At 37.1% G+C, this 18,719-nt stretch overlaps 1 protein-coding gene across 3 annotated transcripts; it reads right to left on the reverse strand.

The window, feature by feature from the left end:
• Positions 1-187: 187 nt before the first annotated feature.
• LOC146163943 (6-phosphofructo-2-kinase/fructose-2,6-bisphosphatase 4-like) lies at positions 188-18,504 on the reverse strand. 3 transcript variants are annotated; one of them, XM_083383133.1, is made up of 15 exons: positions 12,704-14,157; positions 12,157-12,282; positions 11,518-11,611; positions 11,387-11,450; positions 11,191-11,265; positions 10,862-11,040; positions 7,947-8,082; positions 7,517-7,588; positions 6,801-6,947; positions 6,410-6,514; positions 6,267-6,308; positions 6,009-6,096; positions 5,613-5,740; positions 3,647-3,712; positions 2,069-3,566 (listed from the first exon to the last, which is right to left on the reverse strand). In XM_083383133.1, exons 1-15 carry the CDS (start codon positions 12,720-12,722, stop codon positions 3,501-3,503), a joined length of 1,407 nt encoding a protein of 468 aa, XP_083239259.1. In that variant the 5' UTR covers positions 12,723-14,157; the 3' UTR covers positions 2,069-3,500. The 3 variants fall into 3 exon arrangements, with proteins under 3 accessions (XP_083239258.1, XP_083239257.1, XP_083239259.1); XM_083383132.1 differs by lacking the exons at positions 2,069-3,566; positions 3,647-3,712; positions 12,704-14,157 and adding exons at positions 188-1,952; positions 18,430-18,504; XM_083383131.1 differs by lacking the exons at positions 2,069-3,566; positions 3,647-3,712 and adding an exon at positions 188-1,952.
• Between the last annotated feature and the right edge of the window lie 215 nt (positions 18,505-18,719).

Raw genomic sequence — 18,719 nt, forward strand, 5'->3', positions numbered from 1 at the left:
AAGTGTGCATATAGATCCAACTGAATCCATAAATATTTTTTTAATGATCTCTTTGATGCACCATGTTCGCATTTGTTGTGACAAAGAGTTATCTAGTCATATATATCAAATATTGATTGGAAGCAATTTGCTTTCACATACCTAATCGAGCTGATCACTCGTTATTAAACGTTTTCAATAAGCAATGTACATATTTTATTCACAGAAGCGGGACGTTGGTAATTCAACTTACTGCGACCGCGACAGAATTAAGGATGGTGTAGAATGGGGGGTATATCCAAACTTGACAGTTCGCAATGCGTAACAGCGACAAAGAGGGACGCAAAATATCACGGGCAAGACGTGATAACGAATTAAGTGCAAAAAATACACAAATTAATTTGGTATGTCAAATAAGAGTAAGGCGTATGCGTATACATAACAATAATAATGCAGTGGTAAAAAATTATCGTGAGGTGTTGTTCGATAAAGCGAGATTCGGGATATTTTGAGAAACGCGACCTAAAAAGCGACGCATGAAACACTAAGAAACATTTTCAATGCAACAAGAACGTTTAAAGATTTTTTTTCGGTCGTAGAAAAGCGTGTAAAACACCAGGGTTTTTAAAGAGAAAGTTAATAGGTATGGTCAGATTCACTTTTTTACACAAGAAGCAATATAGACCATAAAATGAATGTTTCTTAGCTCAGCTTCATTTTCAGATTCTTATATCGATTAAACGGCACTGTTTTTACGAATTATACGATTTTTACGGCAATCATATACCTAGTTTTGCGAAGTTCGTTAAACATATTCATATGTAATTTTTAAAAAGAAATTGCTTATCACATTAAACGGGCCAAATTACTACAAAAATAATACAGCGACGAATTATTATTACTTTTCAATTGGAGCAGAGGCGTAAACTACGGATTATAAGGTTTTTGCAAATTACTTGAAAAATACACCATTCAATGTACAAACTTGTTGCTTTGTCAAATAAGCAAAATAGGCAACAGCGAAATTACGAGAATACAAGACTTTACATCTGGTTTAAAAAAGCAATGACTGCATTTCGCAAGAGTTAGTAACCAGCCACGGTCAAATTTAGATCGCAAAAGTAATTTATTTATATTTTGGATGGAAAGCGTATCTTGAAATAGAACATAAACACAGACATGTTGTCGCATAGGTAAATGTTTCGCGTCAACGTTAACGAAAGGCTTGTTGCCTGTTCCTAAATAACACGTACGAGAGCTCAAAAAGATGATTGACGTTTGCATAAAAACATCGTTTGAACATCCGTGCAGCAATGCAAGAAAGCAGGCTGGCTTTTCCGTTCCATGCGCACTAACAAAATAGAACACTCACAAACTTAACAAAATAACGACTGGCCAAGCAACAAACGCTTAGGTCCCCTTTGACGTGAGTTAAATCACGCTTCGCTTGCGCCACCTAGCAGGGGCGGTGGCTCGTCTTCAAGCCCCGTGTAATCGTCACCCTCGATGCCGCAACCGAAGCTCGGCTTTCCGTTTGCTTCGCTTCGACCCTTCTCCGCCGAAGTGGTGTCGTCGTCAAAAATACTGTTCTCGTGGCTAAAGTCGTGCGAGGAGCTGTCTTCTTCAATAATGCAATCGGAAAGCAGCGGCATACTGGCCCCGCGACGCATATCGGCCGCATGCTGCGCCGACTTACGCTTGCTGCTCGTTTCGTGGACCGAGTCGGAGCGGTGGCGGCTTCGCGACGGGCGCTTCCTCTTCGATTTGTGGAAGACCAGCTTCTTGGAGATTCTCAGCTTGACGGTGGAGCCGGGGAAACTGAACGTGCGATCTGACGCTTTCAATTTGTCGCCCTGCTGCACTTCTTCCATCTCTGGGAGCGAGTCCTCGCTGGTGGATCCGGAGGAGCCGGTGGACGGGTAGTCGGGTGCCGTCTCCAGGGCGATGTTTGCGTTTCTTGTCGGCGACGTGTCCTGTGCACAGCGGGGAGGTTGTGTTCAGCTTTTTAAGTTTTTCGTTATATGGCAGTTGCGGTGTAAATCAACAAGATTGAAAAATGCAACAGTCGACAAATTTTAAAACGCTGCCTCGCGATGTTGGAGCCGCCTTCGTAATTCCACCTTATCAAACGTAATTACGACAAAACTCGCGACGTGTTTCATCGCTTATTTTGTACCTACATGTGTCCTGCATTACAAGCCTCCTTTAACTAGAAAAGAAATACTCAACTGAAGTCAGGGCAAGTTTATTAAAATGAAAGATGAGTTTAAACGTTTTACGCAAAATAGGTGAGCAGTGCTAAAAAAGCAAAGCAAACAAGGCCTGGGAAGCAATAAGTTGATTGGTATGGCTGTCATTCAAAGTATATTACAAAACCTTGGTTTAAATCAACATTATAAACTAAATAATATCAAAACATCCACTTCTATTGCAAGTTTTGATCACAGTGTAAAAGAGAAAATATATATTTTTGTATTAAATATAGGAATTATATACAAGAAGTTCCAACCAGAAGGATCAAAAAAACTTTACTGTAACACCATAAGGATAAACAATAAACATATATATTTTGACAACCGCTCTTCCGCATAGGTATTTTAAAATAGGGTTAGAAAAAGTATATATTAAATTTATAACTCTTTTGTTTACAATACTTCCAATTAAAATCAAGACATTATTTAAAATCACGTCGGTAAAAACATTACACGCAATTGATGGCGTCTTCTTTGGCTGTAAATGTCTGTAAACTCGTCTTCATTTTAAGGGTTTCGATTAAGGCCTTAATGTCAATGTCTATATTCGTCACGGCAGTATAAAGAAAGACAAACTGCAAGTTAAAAGTCAATGCGTTTTAAAAACCTTTTTCTACTACGAATTCGGAAAATGATCTTGAAAAATCAGCGGGCCAGTAACCACCAACAAAATTAATTATTCAGTCGACAGTACGACAAATAAAAACAAAACAAAAAACATTCAACAAGGGAACTACTGTAAACCGTCTGGATAAAATGTACAAATGGGAAATGGCCCAATGGAATGCGCGTGAAATAAAATAAATGAAAAAACGTTCTTCACGCTGTTTACAGCACGCAATATGTAGAACTAACGTATGTTGACGAAACATGGGAAGAATAAGCACATTAAGGGGGCATTTGAAGACTGGAAAACAGTTTAATAAATAATGCTGTAGAATAAGATCAGAGAGGTAACCTTTCTGGAGATACAAAAAGCGAATGGTGATACAACAAATATTCTGCAAGTCGAATGTCTCATGAGAACGTGTGTTACAACAAACATGGCAAAATGGCGGAATGGAACTACTGACGTTGCATTTGAAGAAAGTGCGCACAGCTGTTCAAACTTAAACACATTTCTATACATTGAAAAAATAAAATAAGTAGTTCAGTAACGACATTCCTTATTTAAGACAGGTGAAATGAAGAGACAGCAACGTTATAGTTTGTAAACTTCCTTATTATGACAGGAGATCAATAAATCCAACACACCGCGGGTATCGCGTTTCATTGTAGCGTCTGCACGATACAATTGTGATCAAATGTCGATCGAAGGACCTTCCACTGGCAGATCTGAAAACAATAACCCTGGGTCAGAATTTAAACCACGCGCCGGGATCAACCAATCACAACGAAGAATGACGCATACACACCTCGGCCGGACAGGAAAGGGTTCCGTCGCTGTGGCTTTGCGGGGGCGGGGCGAAAGGCGTCGACGACTGCGAAGAAAACACACAACGTTGCAGTTAAACAAGTGGCACTGAAATGGAACAGAGGCACGTCCGACTACAATGTGCAGTAAAACAACAGTGGAAATCGGGACCATGGCAACCAATGGTTCGAAGGGCCACTTAAAGCGTTATTGAAGGGCCGTTTTAGCTAACACAGTGTTTAAAATTAGCCACAGTTCCATTTCACGCCTTGTTAAACTGCATGTTGTAGTGCACAGCGTACCAAATGCAGACGAATAGAGAGAGAACAATAAATCAGGAATACGAGACAAATCACAGTTCCGAGGGTTCTAATCTGGAAATGTTCGTTCTTAATATCTTAATGAATTGCTAACCACCGAGCTACTCGCAAACTGCACCCAACGCACCAGCACTACACAAACCTACTCGACAACTGCGGCCGCTAATCTGTGCTGGATAAACTGCTCTCGCCCGACTCGTCTAAATCTGCTGACGCGTTGGAGGAGGGGGGCTCGTTGCTGGGAAGATGAGGATTGAGGATTTGGGAGGAGAGCGCGAGCAAGCCCCGTACGTCGCCCGGGTGCGTTGAGATGCGCGAATCGTCAAGAACGACGCGCGCCACGCTCGAGCGCTTTCGCATCAGTTCGGTGACGCGTGACGACCGGGGCTGCTGCGCATGCGCGGCGCTGCCGAAACGCGCCGAGCAAATCCGGCAGAGCGTTGGTCGCGGCGACGGTTCGTCCTCTGTGGGCGACTCGGCTGGCAACTCTCGCTCGACTGACCAAGTGCTATCGTGTTCCTTGAAATAACAAACGCGAGAATAACGCATAGGGGCAATCGCGAACCAAAACTAAAACAGCCGGAGCACTAAAAAAGGATTAAAAGGAATGCAATTAATTCACTATAATATATGGTAGAATGTTATGTAACTGACCTCTAAAAGAGATAGGAAGAGTTAAGTTAAATAAAACTGTAAAGCTGTTTTTTGTTCCTAAACAGAACGGCAAAAAAAATGTGCTTGTTTGTTAACAACTATTTTTTTCTTTAAATCTTACAGGTGCTCCAAGTCAGAATTTTCAGGGAAATCATGCAGTTCAAATCGATATTTTTAATTCGGTTGTTCTTAACCTGAATTGTTTTTGGCAACACATAAGAAACAAATAGAGACAAGTTAAAAAAACAACCAAATCGCTGAAGCAAAGAATAAAATTCAGCCAAGTTTTTAGGAATATATATTTTGCGAGAACAATCGCTTGCTTGTCAACCGTTAATTAAGCCTGCTCTATGGCATTGACATTTTAAAACCTTTGAAGTCATAAATATTAATGTAACCACGAAGGTTGTATCCTTTGCAATTAAATACTAAAAGCAACGGGCAACTCGAGGGTGCATCATTATGACAGCATTTTAATGTAAATAGGGGTTATGGAAGTCCATTGCCCTACAAAGGAAATATTAAAACAACCATAGAAATAAAGGGTGTTTTGTGGAATCTGAATCAATTGAACGTAGGTGTCTGCTTGTAACTGCTCCGCTAATGCAAAATACAAATGAGTGGAACTATTTTTTTTATTAGAAATAGGTTGTTCAGAAAATAAATCCATTTGCAATCTGTTACAGGACACCAATCCATTACTTTTTAACCTAATCAGGTTTTCATATGTCTTATTTAATTGTTTGCTAGTTGTTGCTACAATATTTACATGTTGCAAAAATAAACAGAGTCGTTCCTTACGTTTCAATGCCTAAACTTAAACTATGTTTTTGGAAGACACGACAAACTCATCTGCCTGTTTCTGTTCTTATCTCTACCTATACTTGTCTTTCATTAGGTGAAATGGTAGGCATTGATAAAATAGGATAAAAGAATATACACAACTGACAAAAGAAATACACTAGTTAGTAAATGTTTCGCCAGCAGTATTACCTCGGGTCTGGGCCTGTGCGTATCAACGGCGGATGGTCCGAGAGGAAAGCTTTCGACCTTGCAACCGTAAGCAACAGGGGTGAGCTTCAGCACTGAGTGAAGTGGGCATTTCATGTAAGGAAGGCATTCTATAATAAATAGTGTTGAGGTGTTACGAGCCTTTCATGTCCGAGATGATGAGTAAGGATATGCCTATGTCAGGTGTAATTGGTTTCCCAGTCTGTCATGACTCGAAAAATTCTGGTTGATTTGTGAAAAAGGTTGTTAAATACGTGACTGGCAAATCTGTAGTGTAGACTAGAGCATTTCAATACAGAAGAAAACTCCACAAACTACTTTGATTATATTTGGAATAGAATGAATGTACTATAATCGTTTAATACAGAATTGTCATACCGGAAGGTTCGTCAAGATAGTAGGCAAGAACACATCTCATAACTGCTTGATGGCACACTACAAGTACGTTCTCCGATCTCTCCATTTCCTGCCAATACAACGCAATATTAATTGGTCTTAAGTGTAAACGTTACCAAAATCAAACATAACCACCGTGGCAGACAGGATTATCTCACACATAAAATTTAGTGGATAAAAAATTGTTAATCCGCCTTTTACACACGATATATTTTATGTTTTAGCCTGTCGTTCACTTACCATCATAACCGGTTCCAGCCTTGTAACTAAATCGGAATACGACTGTAAGAAAGCATAAAACAAGTTTTAACAAAACGAAATTTAATAACAAAATGTTGAAAAAGGTAAAAACAACAACAGATGGTACTTCAACTACATCGCACCTCGCCCATTGGGTATCTGTAGAAAAACTTGTCTTGGTCCCGTAACGCAAATTCTTCTGGAAAGTTCTCTTGAATTTCGGCGTACGTCATACCTTCGCACACGCCCTGCAAGCAAAAGCAGTTAAAAAAACACGCTTACCAAGATGTGTCAGTTTGATAATAATTAAAATGCAATTAATTATAAAGGAAACGACACTCAATGTCAAATGAGTTTTGAATGAAACAAGGTAGCTTTAAAGCTTCGAAGCTGTTACATCATGTAAAAATGTCTAACATGCGACTACGTCAAATACGAAATATGTTCAGCATAGTTCGTGGTGGGACTGGGCATCACGAACGGGTTACAGCGAATTCCTCTAAAAAAACAAAAACGGCCAGGCCAAAAGCTCACTGCGCTAATTTCGTTGAGAGCCTTCCACTTTTCGCAAGGGGCGTCGATGTGTTGCGCGGTCTCCCCTGTCCTGATCAACTCGCTCGTCCAAACCTTTAGGTCGTTGATCTTCTGGCCTTTTATGAACTCGCTGAGCCTTCTTGAGAACTACGACGGGTAAAAATAAACCAATTAAGTCTTGAAGAAGTTTTTTGGTTGCTTTCAAAGAAAATGTTTGATAAAATAGATAACATATACCTTGAAGTGTATATAGGCCTGAATAATGTGCGATTGAATTTCAACAAAACAGAAAAATCTGAGTTTGTAACCCCGTCGTTAAAAAGTACCAACCTAAACGGTACTTTTTGGTGTGACCATTAATATAACTAACAGGCGGGGTTACATTACCTATACATATTTCAGCATTGTTTTCTGTCTGTGTAAAATTTATTTTTAATCAATAACTTTTTTTAATTTACTTTTTGCCTAATTGATTATGTCAGCAAACAACCACATATTGCAATTTCAAAAGTTTATTTGCTTTCTTATCCAGAGTAAATATCTGTTGTTTATGCATTAGCATGAGCGTTCTATGATAGATTCTTCTAACCTTTAACAAGCAATATACAAAATCACACTATACACTACAGAAGAGAAATATGACCTTTTAGGTTTAGTAAGGGTTTTGCATGTTGCAACAGAACATTAATCACTCAACAACTGATAAAAAGTCTTACCACTCTGCCGTTGCTAGACAAGGAAGTATCGCCTCCTATTCTTCCTTTTAGGTTCATCTCACTTTCGCCGTGCTAAATATGGGTTTGAAACAACTTTAGATGCAAGTTTCAGTTTTCAAAGTTACAAGTTTACTGACACTTTAGATCAGTGCTACACAACTAACTTTTTTACATGTCATAGTAGGTTTTTCTTACCAGACAGTAATTTCAGTAACTTTTATAATTAAACTAAATTATCACTTAAAATTGTACTAAAACTGTTGCAGACATTTAGTTTTTAGGGGGCAAGAGTAGATTTCACATAAAGCATAACATATAACAAAATTGAACTTATTTGCCAATGCAAAACAAAAACTTAAAGATACTCATCACATCAACCAAAACTTAAAATACTCAAATATACATAATGTTAAAATACACCAAAACTCACTCTGCACAGGTAAATAGAGCGAGGTGTTACATGTATGTTCATCAGATAGTAGACAATCCGACTTTGAATGTGGTCAGCCACTCTGTTTACCATAAAACGACGGCCAACATCAATTATCTTGATGTAAGACAACCCTCTGAAACATTAAGCACAATAGTTTAGGTCAGGTCTAACTTTTTAATGGCTTTAGTACAGCAGTTCCCAAACTGGGGTCCGCGGACCAACTGGGGTCCCGTACAGCAGTTTCAGGGGGCCCCACAAGGAGAATTCATCTTTTTCAAATTTTTCAACGTTAGGCTTTAGCTAATGTTTTTAAAAATAAGTCTATGTTTTAAACATTATCTGTCATTATTATTGTCTTTAGTTATGCTTTATTATTCCATTATATAGCATCGACAATGTATATTTACGATATCCATAACTGGCATTCAAGTCTTTGTAGATGTTTTTAAACTTTAAATGCAATAGTTTTGAGCCATCAGTTAATTCTGTTACCAACACATGCTTGAAGCCGGCATGCCAATTACTGCTCAAACAAAATTAAACACATAGCGAATATGTACAATAGGGTTGTTCAGATTTAACTTTATTTTGAAAATTTATGCTTCCTGCTTGATTTTCACATAAAAATGAGTTTTGTAAGTTTTCAAAACAATTGGACAACATTTAGGGGCTCCGCAGACACCCCAAAGTTATCACACTGAAATTGCTAAAATCTGGGACTTCCCCTAACACGATACTGTACGTTTTTCTTAAAAAACACAGAAACCTTTCAATTTTTATATTAAACAATGGCAAGAAAGCATCACTAATCTATTTTTTTTGTATATTATGAAAAGCAAAGTATTTTAATCAACAGTGAATAAAGAAGGAATATAGCGAAAGTATACCAATGTAATAGTTAAAAAATGTAAAAAGGAACATCATTGAATAGCTTTTTTTATTTTTTGGCAAGGTTTTTTTTAGAAAATCTGGGTATGATTGCCTGTGATCTTCAACAGCTTGTAGCAAGTTGTTTGTTACTGTGGATTGTCGGTTAGTATAGCAGCACAATCTGTGTTTACTTTTAACCCCTCTTTCTGCGGCATCATTCACAACTTTAACAGTACATGAAGACTTTAACTCGTTGTACCCATTATGAGCACCATGAATCGGGAGAATGCGTCGGCCAATCACATATCTGATTAAGTAGCGTAAAATAAACCAGGAATCTGTGCCAATCAAATCCTCTAAAGTGGTATGACTTTTAATTTTATGATGCAAAACTTGAATGCCTTGGTGAAATCTTCTGGTTTTGCAGTCGTAAGAAGTTTTCGGGCAATTGCTGCCTTTGTGTCCTTGGTCATTTGTGGGTGATTACCAAACATGGAAAATGTGACAAGTTTGTCTAGAAAAATAGCATCATTACCCATCTGTTCAGACCACATAAACATTTTTGGCCTTAGAAAACTTGTCCCATCCACCTTGGACTGTGCGTTGCACCAGCTTGATCTTCTTCTTCTTTCGTATGGACGATCTTATTATTCCAGTTCAAATGTCCGGGCAGAAGTCGAGATGCCAGCGGATAGTCTCATCGTTCAAGAGTGTCAGATGATTTGTCCCACTTGGTTGGCGATATATCGGCACCGTGAGACTATGTGATCTGCAGTCTGTTCCTGCAAACCACAGTCACAGAAGCCCCATTTATTCATGGAAGACCTGGCACGCCCGACCCCTGTTCTCAGCCTGTTAAGGCGAGTCTAGGCTCGAATAGACAGGCCAAAACCCTAAGGCTTATTGGAGGTGGTGGGGTAATAGTGGTGGAGAGGGGTAATATTGCTCCTCGCTCTATTTGGTGGCCATCCATTCACCTACACCAGAGCTTTCACATTTCTTCAGTGATTTGAGTGCAGCTGGTACAAAGGAGCATCTCGAGGATAGCAGCCTTTGGTATTGTGGCTCCTCTGGGGCGAAGCTCAGCGGGCTAGATGCCTGCCAGGGTCGGAATGTGAGTGTCCTGTCCAGATGCAATGCGAGGTATGTAGACATGGAAATCCAAAGTTCTTCCATTGGTATTGACGAACAACACACATTTAATTTCCTTGTTATTGAGGTGGACTAAGAGTCCTCTCAACACTGCGCCAATTCCCTTCAGCATGCAAGATCGCCCAGTCATCAGCGTATGTTTGGAGACTGTGACGGGCAGATCACTGAAATAAACATTAAACAGCAAAGGAGCCAGAACTGATCCCTGAGGCATGCCGTTTCTAAGGCGTCATAACCTGCTTTGATGGAGCCGTTGTTTGTCTTAAAACAAAGCTGTGATTACGGACAAGTTCCATGATCATGCTGACCATGTGTTTGTTAAAAAAATTAATCACTGATTATGCTGCTATGTTAAATGACAATCCTCAGCAACGTGCAAGCTTGCTACAGGCTGTTGAAGATCACAGGCGATCATAAACAGGTTTTAAATAATTCGATAAAATGTATTTTATTGAATATATGTGATAAATCAAATGACAACTCTAAAAATGGGGTAAAGTAGAGCTTTGGGGGCTTTAAGAATACATTTTAAGTTACATAAAACTGGACAATAGATTAGTGATGCTTTCTTGCCATTGTTTAATATAAAAATTACAAGGTTTCTTTGTTTTTAAAGAAAAACGTACAGTATCGTGTTAGGGGAAGTCCCGAATTTTATCAATTTTAGTGTGATAACTTTGGGGTGCCTGCAGAGCCCCTAAATGTTGTCCAATTGTTTTGAAAACTTGTGAAACTGATTTTTATGTGACACACAATGGGAAATCAAGCAGGAAGCATAAATTTTCAAAAAAAAGTTAAATCTCAACATCCCTAATGTACAACCAATAGGTCTCCTGAACTCAAACCATAAAGTACCACTAAATAAATAACAATATTTAGAAACCACTTACTGGTCTGCTTGGGGGTCAATGGTTTGGTAGCTGTCCTTATAGTGGGAAATGCGTTGTTTGAAGTCATTCATGGCAGCATCAGGATCGACACCCTTATAATCGGGGCCATTTACTTTGACTTCAGTCACATTTTGTTCCACTACAGTCGGGTCATCACAAATTGATTCCACAAAGAACACCTGCAAGGTTTTGAGATATGACGCAAAAAAATAAAAACATATTGCCCAACGTTGGAGTAACAACAAATCTCATACTGAAGGAACATATAGATACTGTTTTTAAATAAAAATGAACTTTTTCTATATATATAGAACTATCCATAAGCTTACACGAAAGCAATGTTGTTCAGCAAAATCTAAGATACAGTCTCTTCGTGCTGAGGTGGTGTTTGTTGCATCATAAACCTAAAATTAAAGAGCATGATACAATAGAAAATAACACGAATACAAAAGAAAAATACAAGAGAAACATATCTTATTTTTATGAGGAACATATCAATATAATATATGCCATTTGTAATCTTACCGCCACCATGCCATCTCCTTTTAAATATTCACAAACATCATTCAGGGCGTCCATCGCACATTGCCTAAAAAATAAAAATACAGTTGTAAATTTTATAGTTAAATTTTCAAAATCTAATACAAACATCATACTTTCTTATTTTCATTGCTTCTTCATTATCTGCACGGAAAAAGTCATGGGACTTGAACTTTACAGTGTCTCTTCGATACTGGCCAACATTGAATACTAAGAAAATATTGTAAGAGCCTGTTTTATAAACTTCAATCACAGAATTATATTTAAGAAGTTAATTTTATTGCTACATAAATTATATACTACAAAACTACAATGATTTAACTGTGCTAAGTAGTTATTCGGTTAAAAACGTATATTTAGGTAATAGATATTAGGAGAGTAGTTTTTTGGAAAGTTTAAGCAATTCAACTTCCAAGCATGTATAATATTACTGGTAAGTAAAAGTGGCTACTTTGTGGTAAAGTATAGAAGGGCAAAAATAGCAGAGTTAACCTAAGGAACTTCTTAAAGATTACTCCAAGCAAAACAAAGCAAATATAGTTTATTTCATGTAAATGTAATAATAAAAAAATTGTTAAATTAGGAGGCAAAGAAGGACCTTGTTTTATTAACAAAGATATTTATTACTTAATATAAAATCTAAAAACTGAATGATAGATATTTAAATTATATTTCACAATTTACGTTAAACAATATGTAAGTGATCACAATGCCAACTAAATAAATATAATATTGAGAAATACATAAATAAACACCTCTTGTGTTTATTCCAACCCAGTTAAGGTATCGCGTTAACTTCTTGGCAATATAGGTTTTTCCCCTGGCAGGTAACCCCACCATCACTATAATTGTGGGTGCGTTGCTTAACTTTGGTCCACATCCTAAAAAATATAAATAGACCAGTCAATGACTTGTCAGACTTATGTACAGTACAGCATAAATTTAGAAATTGCATTAAAAAAAATTATATTTAGGCAAAAGGGGACATCTTGTATAATGTAGTATTAATAGCTGTACACAGCAAGTGCAAGTAATTAGTATTAATGTAGTTTAAGATGCTTCTAGTAGGTGCTTTTACTATTCATGATTGTCACTTAGGAGGAGAACTAAGTTTTATAAGCTCATAAACCTAATTTTACTTATTTAAAACGGTACACAGCTTTTTGTCTGTGTTTGTCACCTTAGTATGTGAGGAATGACAAACCAAGAAATACTAATAAAACAAATAATCACTGATTGTTTTGTTAAACATATATGCTTATTAGACAGAGCCCTACTTCTTACAAGATAAACAACACCTACCATCTACTACAATAGGCATGACCACAGGTAGATTTTTTTTAAATTTTTTTTAAATAAATAAGTTAATCAAACAAGTTAAACATCAAGCTGAAAATAAGTTTTTAAAAAGGGTATAAAAGTATACCATTTGCCCATTAAAGAAGGATAGGAAAAAGTATCGTTTTATAGTAAACTGGTATGTAAATGTTTTTCAGTTGGCCTAATTTGTTCACCAATTTAATTGGCGCTGGTCTATAATCCTATCACAGCGCTGAAACAATAATTAAGCCAACGCAAAATACTTGGGTAAGGGTGTTGGTTAATGTTTGCTGTTTGTGTGAGTCAAGTATTCTTATACTTAATATTTAATAATATGGCTTAACCTACTCAAACCCAAACTCGCACCCCAACACAAATATTGTTCGTCGTAGAAGATTCTAGAACAGGGTCATTCAATTACCCACTTCAAGTACAGAAATTCCTTAAAAGTCTTGTCTGGCATTTGGTAACAGCACAGGGTGAAATAACACCTAGCAACTAGTCTGATTTATTGAACGTTAGGCCCATAAATACTCCTTTTTACTAACCAATAATCAAAATAAATAGTTAACATATACTTAATATTGAGTAATTATTATAAAAAATGGAGTGGCAACAGGCAAGGCACGTAATACTAAAAACTACTGCGAAATATGCCGCGCTTTGAACTAAGTTTTCTAAATCTTATAAACAAATGTTTCGCTTTAATGCAACTTAAATACTTGCTATGCTATCTGTTGTTACTGTACTGCACTACCCAGTCGCCATGGTATTGAACGCTTCAACGCAAATGCCTCGCGCCACTTGTTAAACCTTAACAGCACCAAGCTCAACGACCTAAAGTAACCTTTCGAAAGACTTTGGCGGCGGCAGTTCAGGTAATCGATAAAACGCGTTGCGCATAAGCTTCGTGATTACTCGACTGGTAATGATTTCTATGGGTCCGCACGAAAACGTAAAAGAAGGGGGGAAACGCTCTTTACTGTATCACGTCGATTTCCTGCTGTTGTCACCGTGAAAGAGGTCACGCGACTTTGACGCATAACGTATGCGTCAACTAATCGGTGCAGTGTCCACTGGTTTCCAAATCCAAAAAAATACCTTGCTGTCAGTTCGTATATAGAAAATTGGAAACTGACATACAGTAGACTCAACAAACACGCCAAAGTCTTCTCGTGAATGTCGTTAATGTAATTTCGTTTAAAAAGTCCAACAAACCTATCACGTGATCAATACTCGAAAAAAGGAGAAAATTACTTCTTCGTCGAGGCAACAACCAACTGAGGGTTTACAAAGTTCAAGAGATCAAGTACCGTAAATAAATCGACAAGGCACGAGGCTAAAATTAACCAACAGTGGTTATAAAAACACAATAACTGGCGTAACCCTTGCCCTGTACATCGACCTTGCGTAAGCACGAGGTTGTGTAATCAACAGCCCAAGAGTTCCCCACACGCACAGCCAAGGAGACCAAAGCACGCGGTTGTCAAACAATTCTTAGCCTGGTATCATTGTGTATTTGAGCTGGCGTCGTTCGCCATGGCAGAAACCAGTCACGCGTCGTACACGCGAACGCGGCGTGAACAGGCTGAGTTCAGGCACGAACTCCGGAATGGCGCGTGTCAACTGTTTTGTGATTCGATATAGGTGCTTTATCTTTCTCGCACTAAAAGCATGCGGAACGGATTGTTTACACTAGGCCCCCGGGATGGCGAACCACTGGCCCGCGGGTCACAAAGTGACCCACAACAGATTTTTTATGACCCACTTGTCTCTCAAAATACCGAAATACTATCAATCTTTTTTTGGAAATGATAAATGTGAAAAAACAATTCTTTGAAAACCAAAAAAGAATTGTTTTTTACAAGTACTGTAATCCCGTAAAAAATGCTGAAGCATTTATTAACTATTTAGGTTCCCAATACTCGTGGGAATCCAATTTTAAAAATCGTCCGAAAACCTTGAATTGCCAACCAAGACATTAACACTGAAAACCTTGCTGCTGCAAGGTTTCGCATAAAATTAGCAAATAATTAATTATATGACCCACTTGAGCATTTTGTGAGTATTAAGGTCGTGTTTGTGTACTGCGCGATGAAAAGGTTCGTCATCCCTGAACCAGGCGAGAAACGAAGCTGAATGATAAAATCAAAACATTCTGAGCGACAGTTGCTCTTTAACCCTAAAGCAGGGTTTCCCAAACTTTTTTGACCGCGGCCACTATTTGTAAATCTGTTTTATCGCGGACCACAATACAAAGCAAGAATAAATAAAACCGAACTTTATTTATTTACAAAACTGACAACGTCATGAGACGTATGCGATTGCTTCTTTCTGCATAATTCGTCGATTCTCGAAGTTATTTGTGAAAGGCAAACTCATAAGTAAGAGTCCACGGAAATTTTGGACCTGTATTTTGTCTTTATGTTGGTAAGAGCTGAAAATGCTCTCTCACACAAGAATATATTATTACGTCATAAACGAGAAATATATGAGAATTTTTTCGTAAACAACTTTTTGACTACAATAAAGGTGCAAGAAGTAAGATTTACGATATTGGATAGTAAAAGCTTTCGAAATAATTATGTTGTGTAATTTATCTTTGAAAGGGTACGTACTGCACAACGTATATGAGTGAAAATTTCTTCATATCACAACGGACCACCTGTGCAGTCATCGCGGACCACAGTTTGGGAAACCCTGCCCTAAAGCAAGCTCGCGAATCTGTGTGTAATTCAAGAATTAACAAAGTTATACAAATCGGCGTTTAATTGTTTTTATTCTTGATATTTAATGAACCCTTAGGAAGCGCTTCCCCAACTATGGGTCGCAAAGGATAACAAATACGTCGCAGGGACAGTTAAGTTCAAAAGTTGGACTGTTGGATTTCTTGCAATCAACTTCTTTCGATTCGAACTTTACTGAAGTACTCCATATTACGCATTTATTTAGTTTCATCTTGTTGAACTAAATAATTGCCTCATATGCAGTTTTGGAGGTATTCAAGTCACCTCCTTCAACGAATCACGTACGAGTTCGCAAGACAAATGTAGCTCATTGCAAAACTTTATTGGAGCTCAATAGTTTAGTAAAGGGGTGAGTGGACAGGGGTCTATTCAAGGGGAATAAGGCCATGTACCACTCAAACTATACTTTTCACAGCTTTAATTAGGTAAATATTTTTTTTTAGTTTTTCACCTCTGTAAAAGTATCCTTTTAAATTGAGTATTTGCCATTCTTAACCAAATTGACGCATTATTTCGCTCTTAACGCAATTAGCAATTTAGGCTATATACATTTTCTGACTGTTTGCTTAGAATTGACTAAATTCACTAAAAACTAACTTAACATTCATTCATACTAGTTGTCAGAGACTAAACGGACAGCAGCCCCAGACTAACCCGAAAAATAGGCCCGATTTTTGTAAAAAGTTTAAAAGACATGCACCCCAAAGTATATTTTGTGGTAACGATAACTATACCTATACCTATAATGCAAATAGAAACAACAATGCCGTGTTTTTATACCAAAACACAAAGGTTGCGCAGATCGAACAAACGACCTTTTTTGTATGGGCTTGAGTATGCTTGCATTAATAATAAAAGGCCAAACATCAGTCAAGTGAAAAAATTGTTTCTGTTTATAACACTCGATACATACAGATTGTTACGTTACCTCACAATTCGCAATGTAAGCATTTCGTATTAAATAAATGACGAAATTTAAGAGGCGTATACAATAGCTAAGTGACGACAGTTGTAACCCACGCAAACTAACTATTAGTCTGGATGGCGTCACAAAATTATTGTAGTCAGAATTTTTTAAAGGTGGTGTCCCACACTACCTCTTAGTCGTTTTTAAGGAAAACAAAAACTTAGCTCTCATGCTGCTAACGAACATTTACTTTCGCCATACTCCCTCGTTTTAAAGCCTGATATCGCTCGGAAGTTCGCACAGAAAACAATATTGCTTTGGCATATTGTGAGATCTAGGTGGAAAAAGGTTCTTGTTTTTATTTTTTCAAATCGTTTTAGTTGAGTTGTGCAGGTTAATAAATACTTTCAATGTTTTGGTTCTAGATAATCGTGACGTTGTTGCGCTACCTGAAACCCATTCTTCTTGGAGGTTCGATATTATTTTAATGAATTTGAAAAAACCTATGTTGTTTGATGAAAAGTTAAATTAATTTCGCAACGCGTCATATTGTAGGTACTCGCCATTTATATTCAATAAGTTCTATTAAAAAATGATATTTGATTCTACTTCTACATATAAGTAATGGCACAGAATCACCCCCGGTATATCGTCACACGCTGTCAAATAAGATCGAATAAAAGACGAATACTAGTGCCTTATGCTTGTCTTTTTTCGGGATAAAAACATTTTGCGCAGGAGAAATAATGTCGTTTAGTACACTTCGGACTAGGGTGTTAACTACTTTTGAAGCATTTTTGTAATCTATATTCAGTAGCGTTATTGGTTTAAAATTATCCGGTTAAAGATGGTTTTTATTAGCTTTTAAAGTGAAGTTACCACTGCTTCAGACTGAGTTGACAGCCTACCTGTATTTACAGTGCGTCGCCAAGCTGCCATATAAACGTTTTATATTGTCCCAAATTAAAGTAGAACTTTCTCGGAAAACCGTCAAGTCCAAGGGATTGATTTTTACCCATACACAATACGTATTAAATTTCCGACGAGTTTCATGTGGCTACCTAGCGCCCACGTGCGGTAATAGTTAAAACAGTTATCACAGATAGCCTAATGATCATCGAGCCACGAATTGGACAAAGCACCAAACAAGTTATGACGGAAAACCACCAACATGTAGAATTATATTTTAAATATTACATATATTGAAACTTTAAACATAGTCTGTTTATTTAGAAAAAATAGCTTTACAATAAGTGATTTATAGCCAACAAGGTTTATCAATGTTGTTTTTCTATAACTGTGTTTAGAACTATAAATAAAGACTATGGAAACAATAGCGCACAGACAGAATAATATAGAAATCAATTAAAATGTTTAAATTATATGCAAATGCCATCACTTTTTTAAAAGTTCTTTATATACCAGATGTATTTTCCCAATAATGCCCAAAAGTTAAGCTATATAAGTTAAACCAGAGTATGAAAGACAGTGTCTTTAAGACACTACTGTGTACTAACTGTTCAACCTCATATATTTTGTTTTAGATTGTTTTAGCGTTTAGTTAGAAAACACAATTAAAGGTGTTAACTTGATTAGTAATAGAAAATGATATGTTAGTGCTTTAAATCTAAAAAATGACAAGTAATTCTATAGGCAAGTGCACAAACTGAGGCAACCAATTTACATTTTCTATACAGTTTGCTATTTTTATTGATGACATCATTTTGGCAATAAATCTTTGTGACAACAATAGTTTGTAAGCAATGAGTCACTTCCTTAAATAGTCACACACCTGTGAAAATACCCAAAACACTAATATGGTAGCTTCCGAAGAATTTTTGCAACAACATTGCAAACATAAAATATATACAAAAAGTCCTAACAGGCCTATTTCATCAAAGAAGTAGGTAAAGTAACAATTTGAAAAAGTATTTTAGTAATATTTACATGTTTTAAATAAACAACTTCTTAAAAACCAACAAGCATTGCAATACATTTACAACAAAGTATTTATATTGCATTGTTAAAATATATAATAAATATTATAGGCCTACCTTTCATTGTCTTTTGAATTTGAATTGAAACAAGTGTAATTGCAATTATAAATGTAGGCCTACTTAGACTAAGTATATAACCTAAACACAAAAATGGATGTTACTCATGAACAAAAAAAGGCTTAAAGGGAAACAGATCAAAACAAAATAGAACAAAAATAGTTCTTTTACCTAATTTCAATAAGAAAGTTGGGCGCTGGTCTAGAATCCTACCACAGTTATGAAATCAACGCACAAAATTTGAGTTAGGGTGCTGGTTAGCGTTTGGGTGTGGGTGGGTCAAGTATTAT

Source organism: Ascidiella aspersa, chromosome 2, assembly GCF_963924565.1.
Source record: "Ascidiella aspersa chromosome 2, kaAscAspe10.2, whole genome shotgun sequence".
In the NCBI taxonomy this organism is placed as follows: domain Eukaryota; kingdom Metazoa; phylum Chordata; class Ascidiacea; order Phlebobranchia; family Ascidiidae; genus Ascidiella; species Ascidiella aspersa.

Bases quoted from the DNA above. Each gene is read 5' to 3' on its own strand.
- LOC146163943 (XM_083383131.1), bottom strand. The intron at 6,948-7,516 runs GTAAGACTTTTT...TACCCGTCGTAG, and splicing joins TGTCTAGCAACGGCAGAGTG to TTCTCAAGAAGGCTCAGCGA. The intron at 6,097-6,266 runs GTAAGTGAACGA...TTGTATTGGCAG, and splicing joins GGCTGGAACCGGTTATGATG to GAAATGGAGAGATCGGAGAA.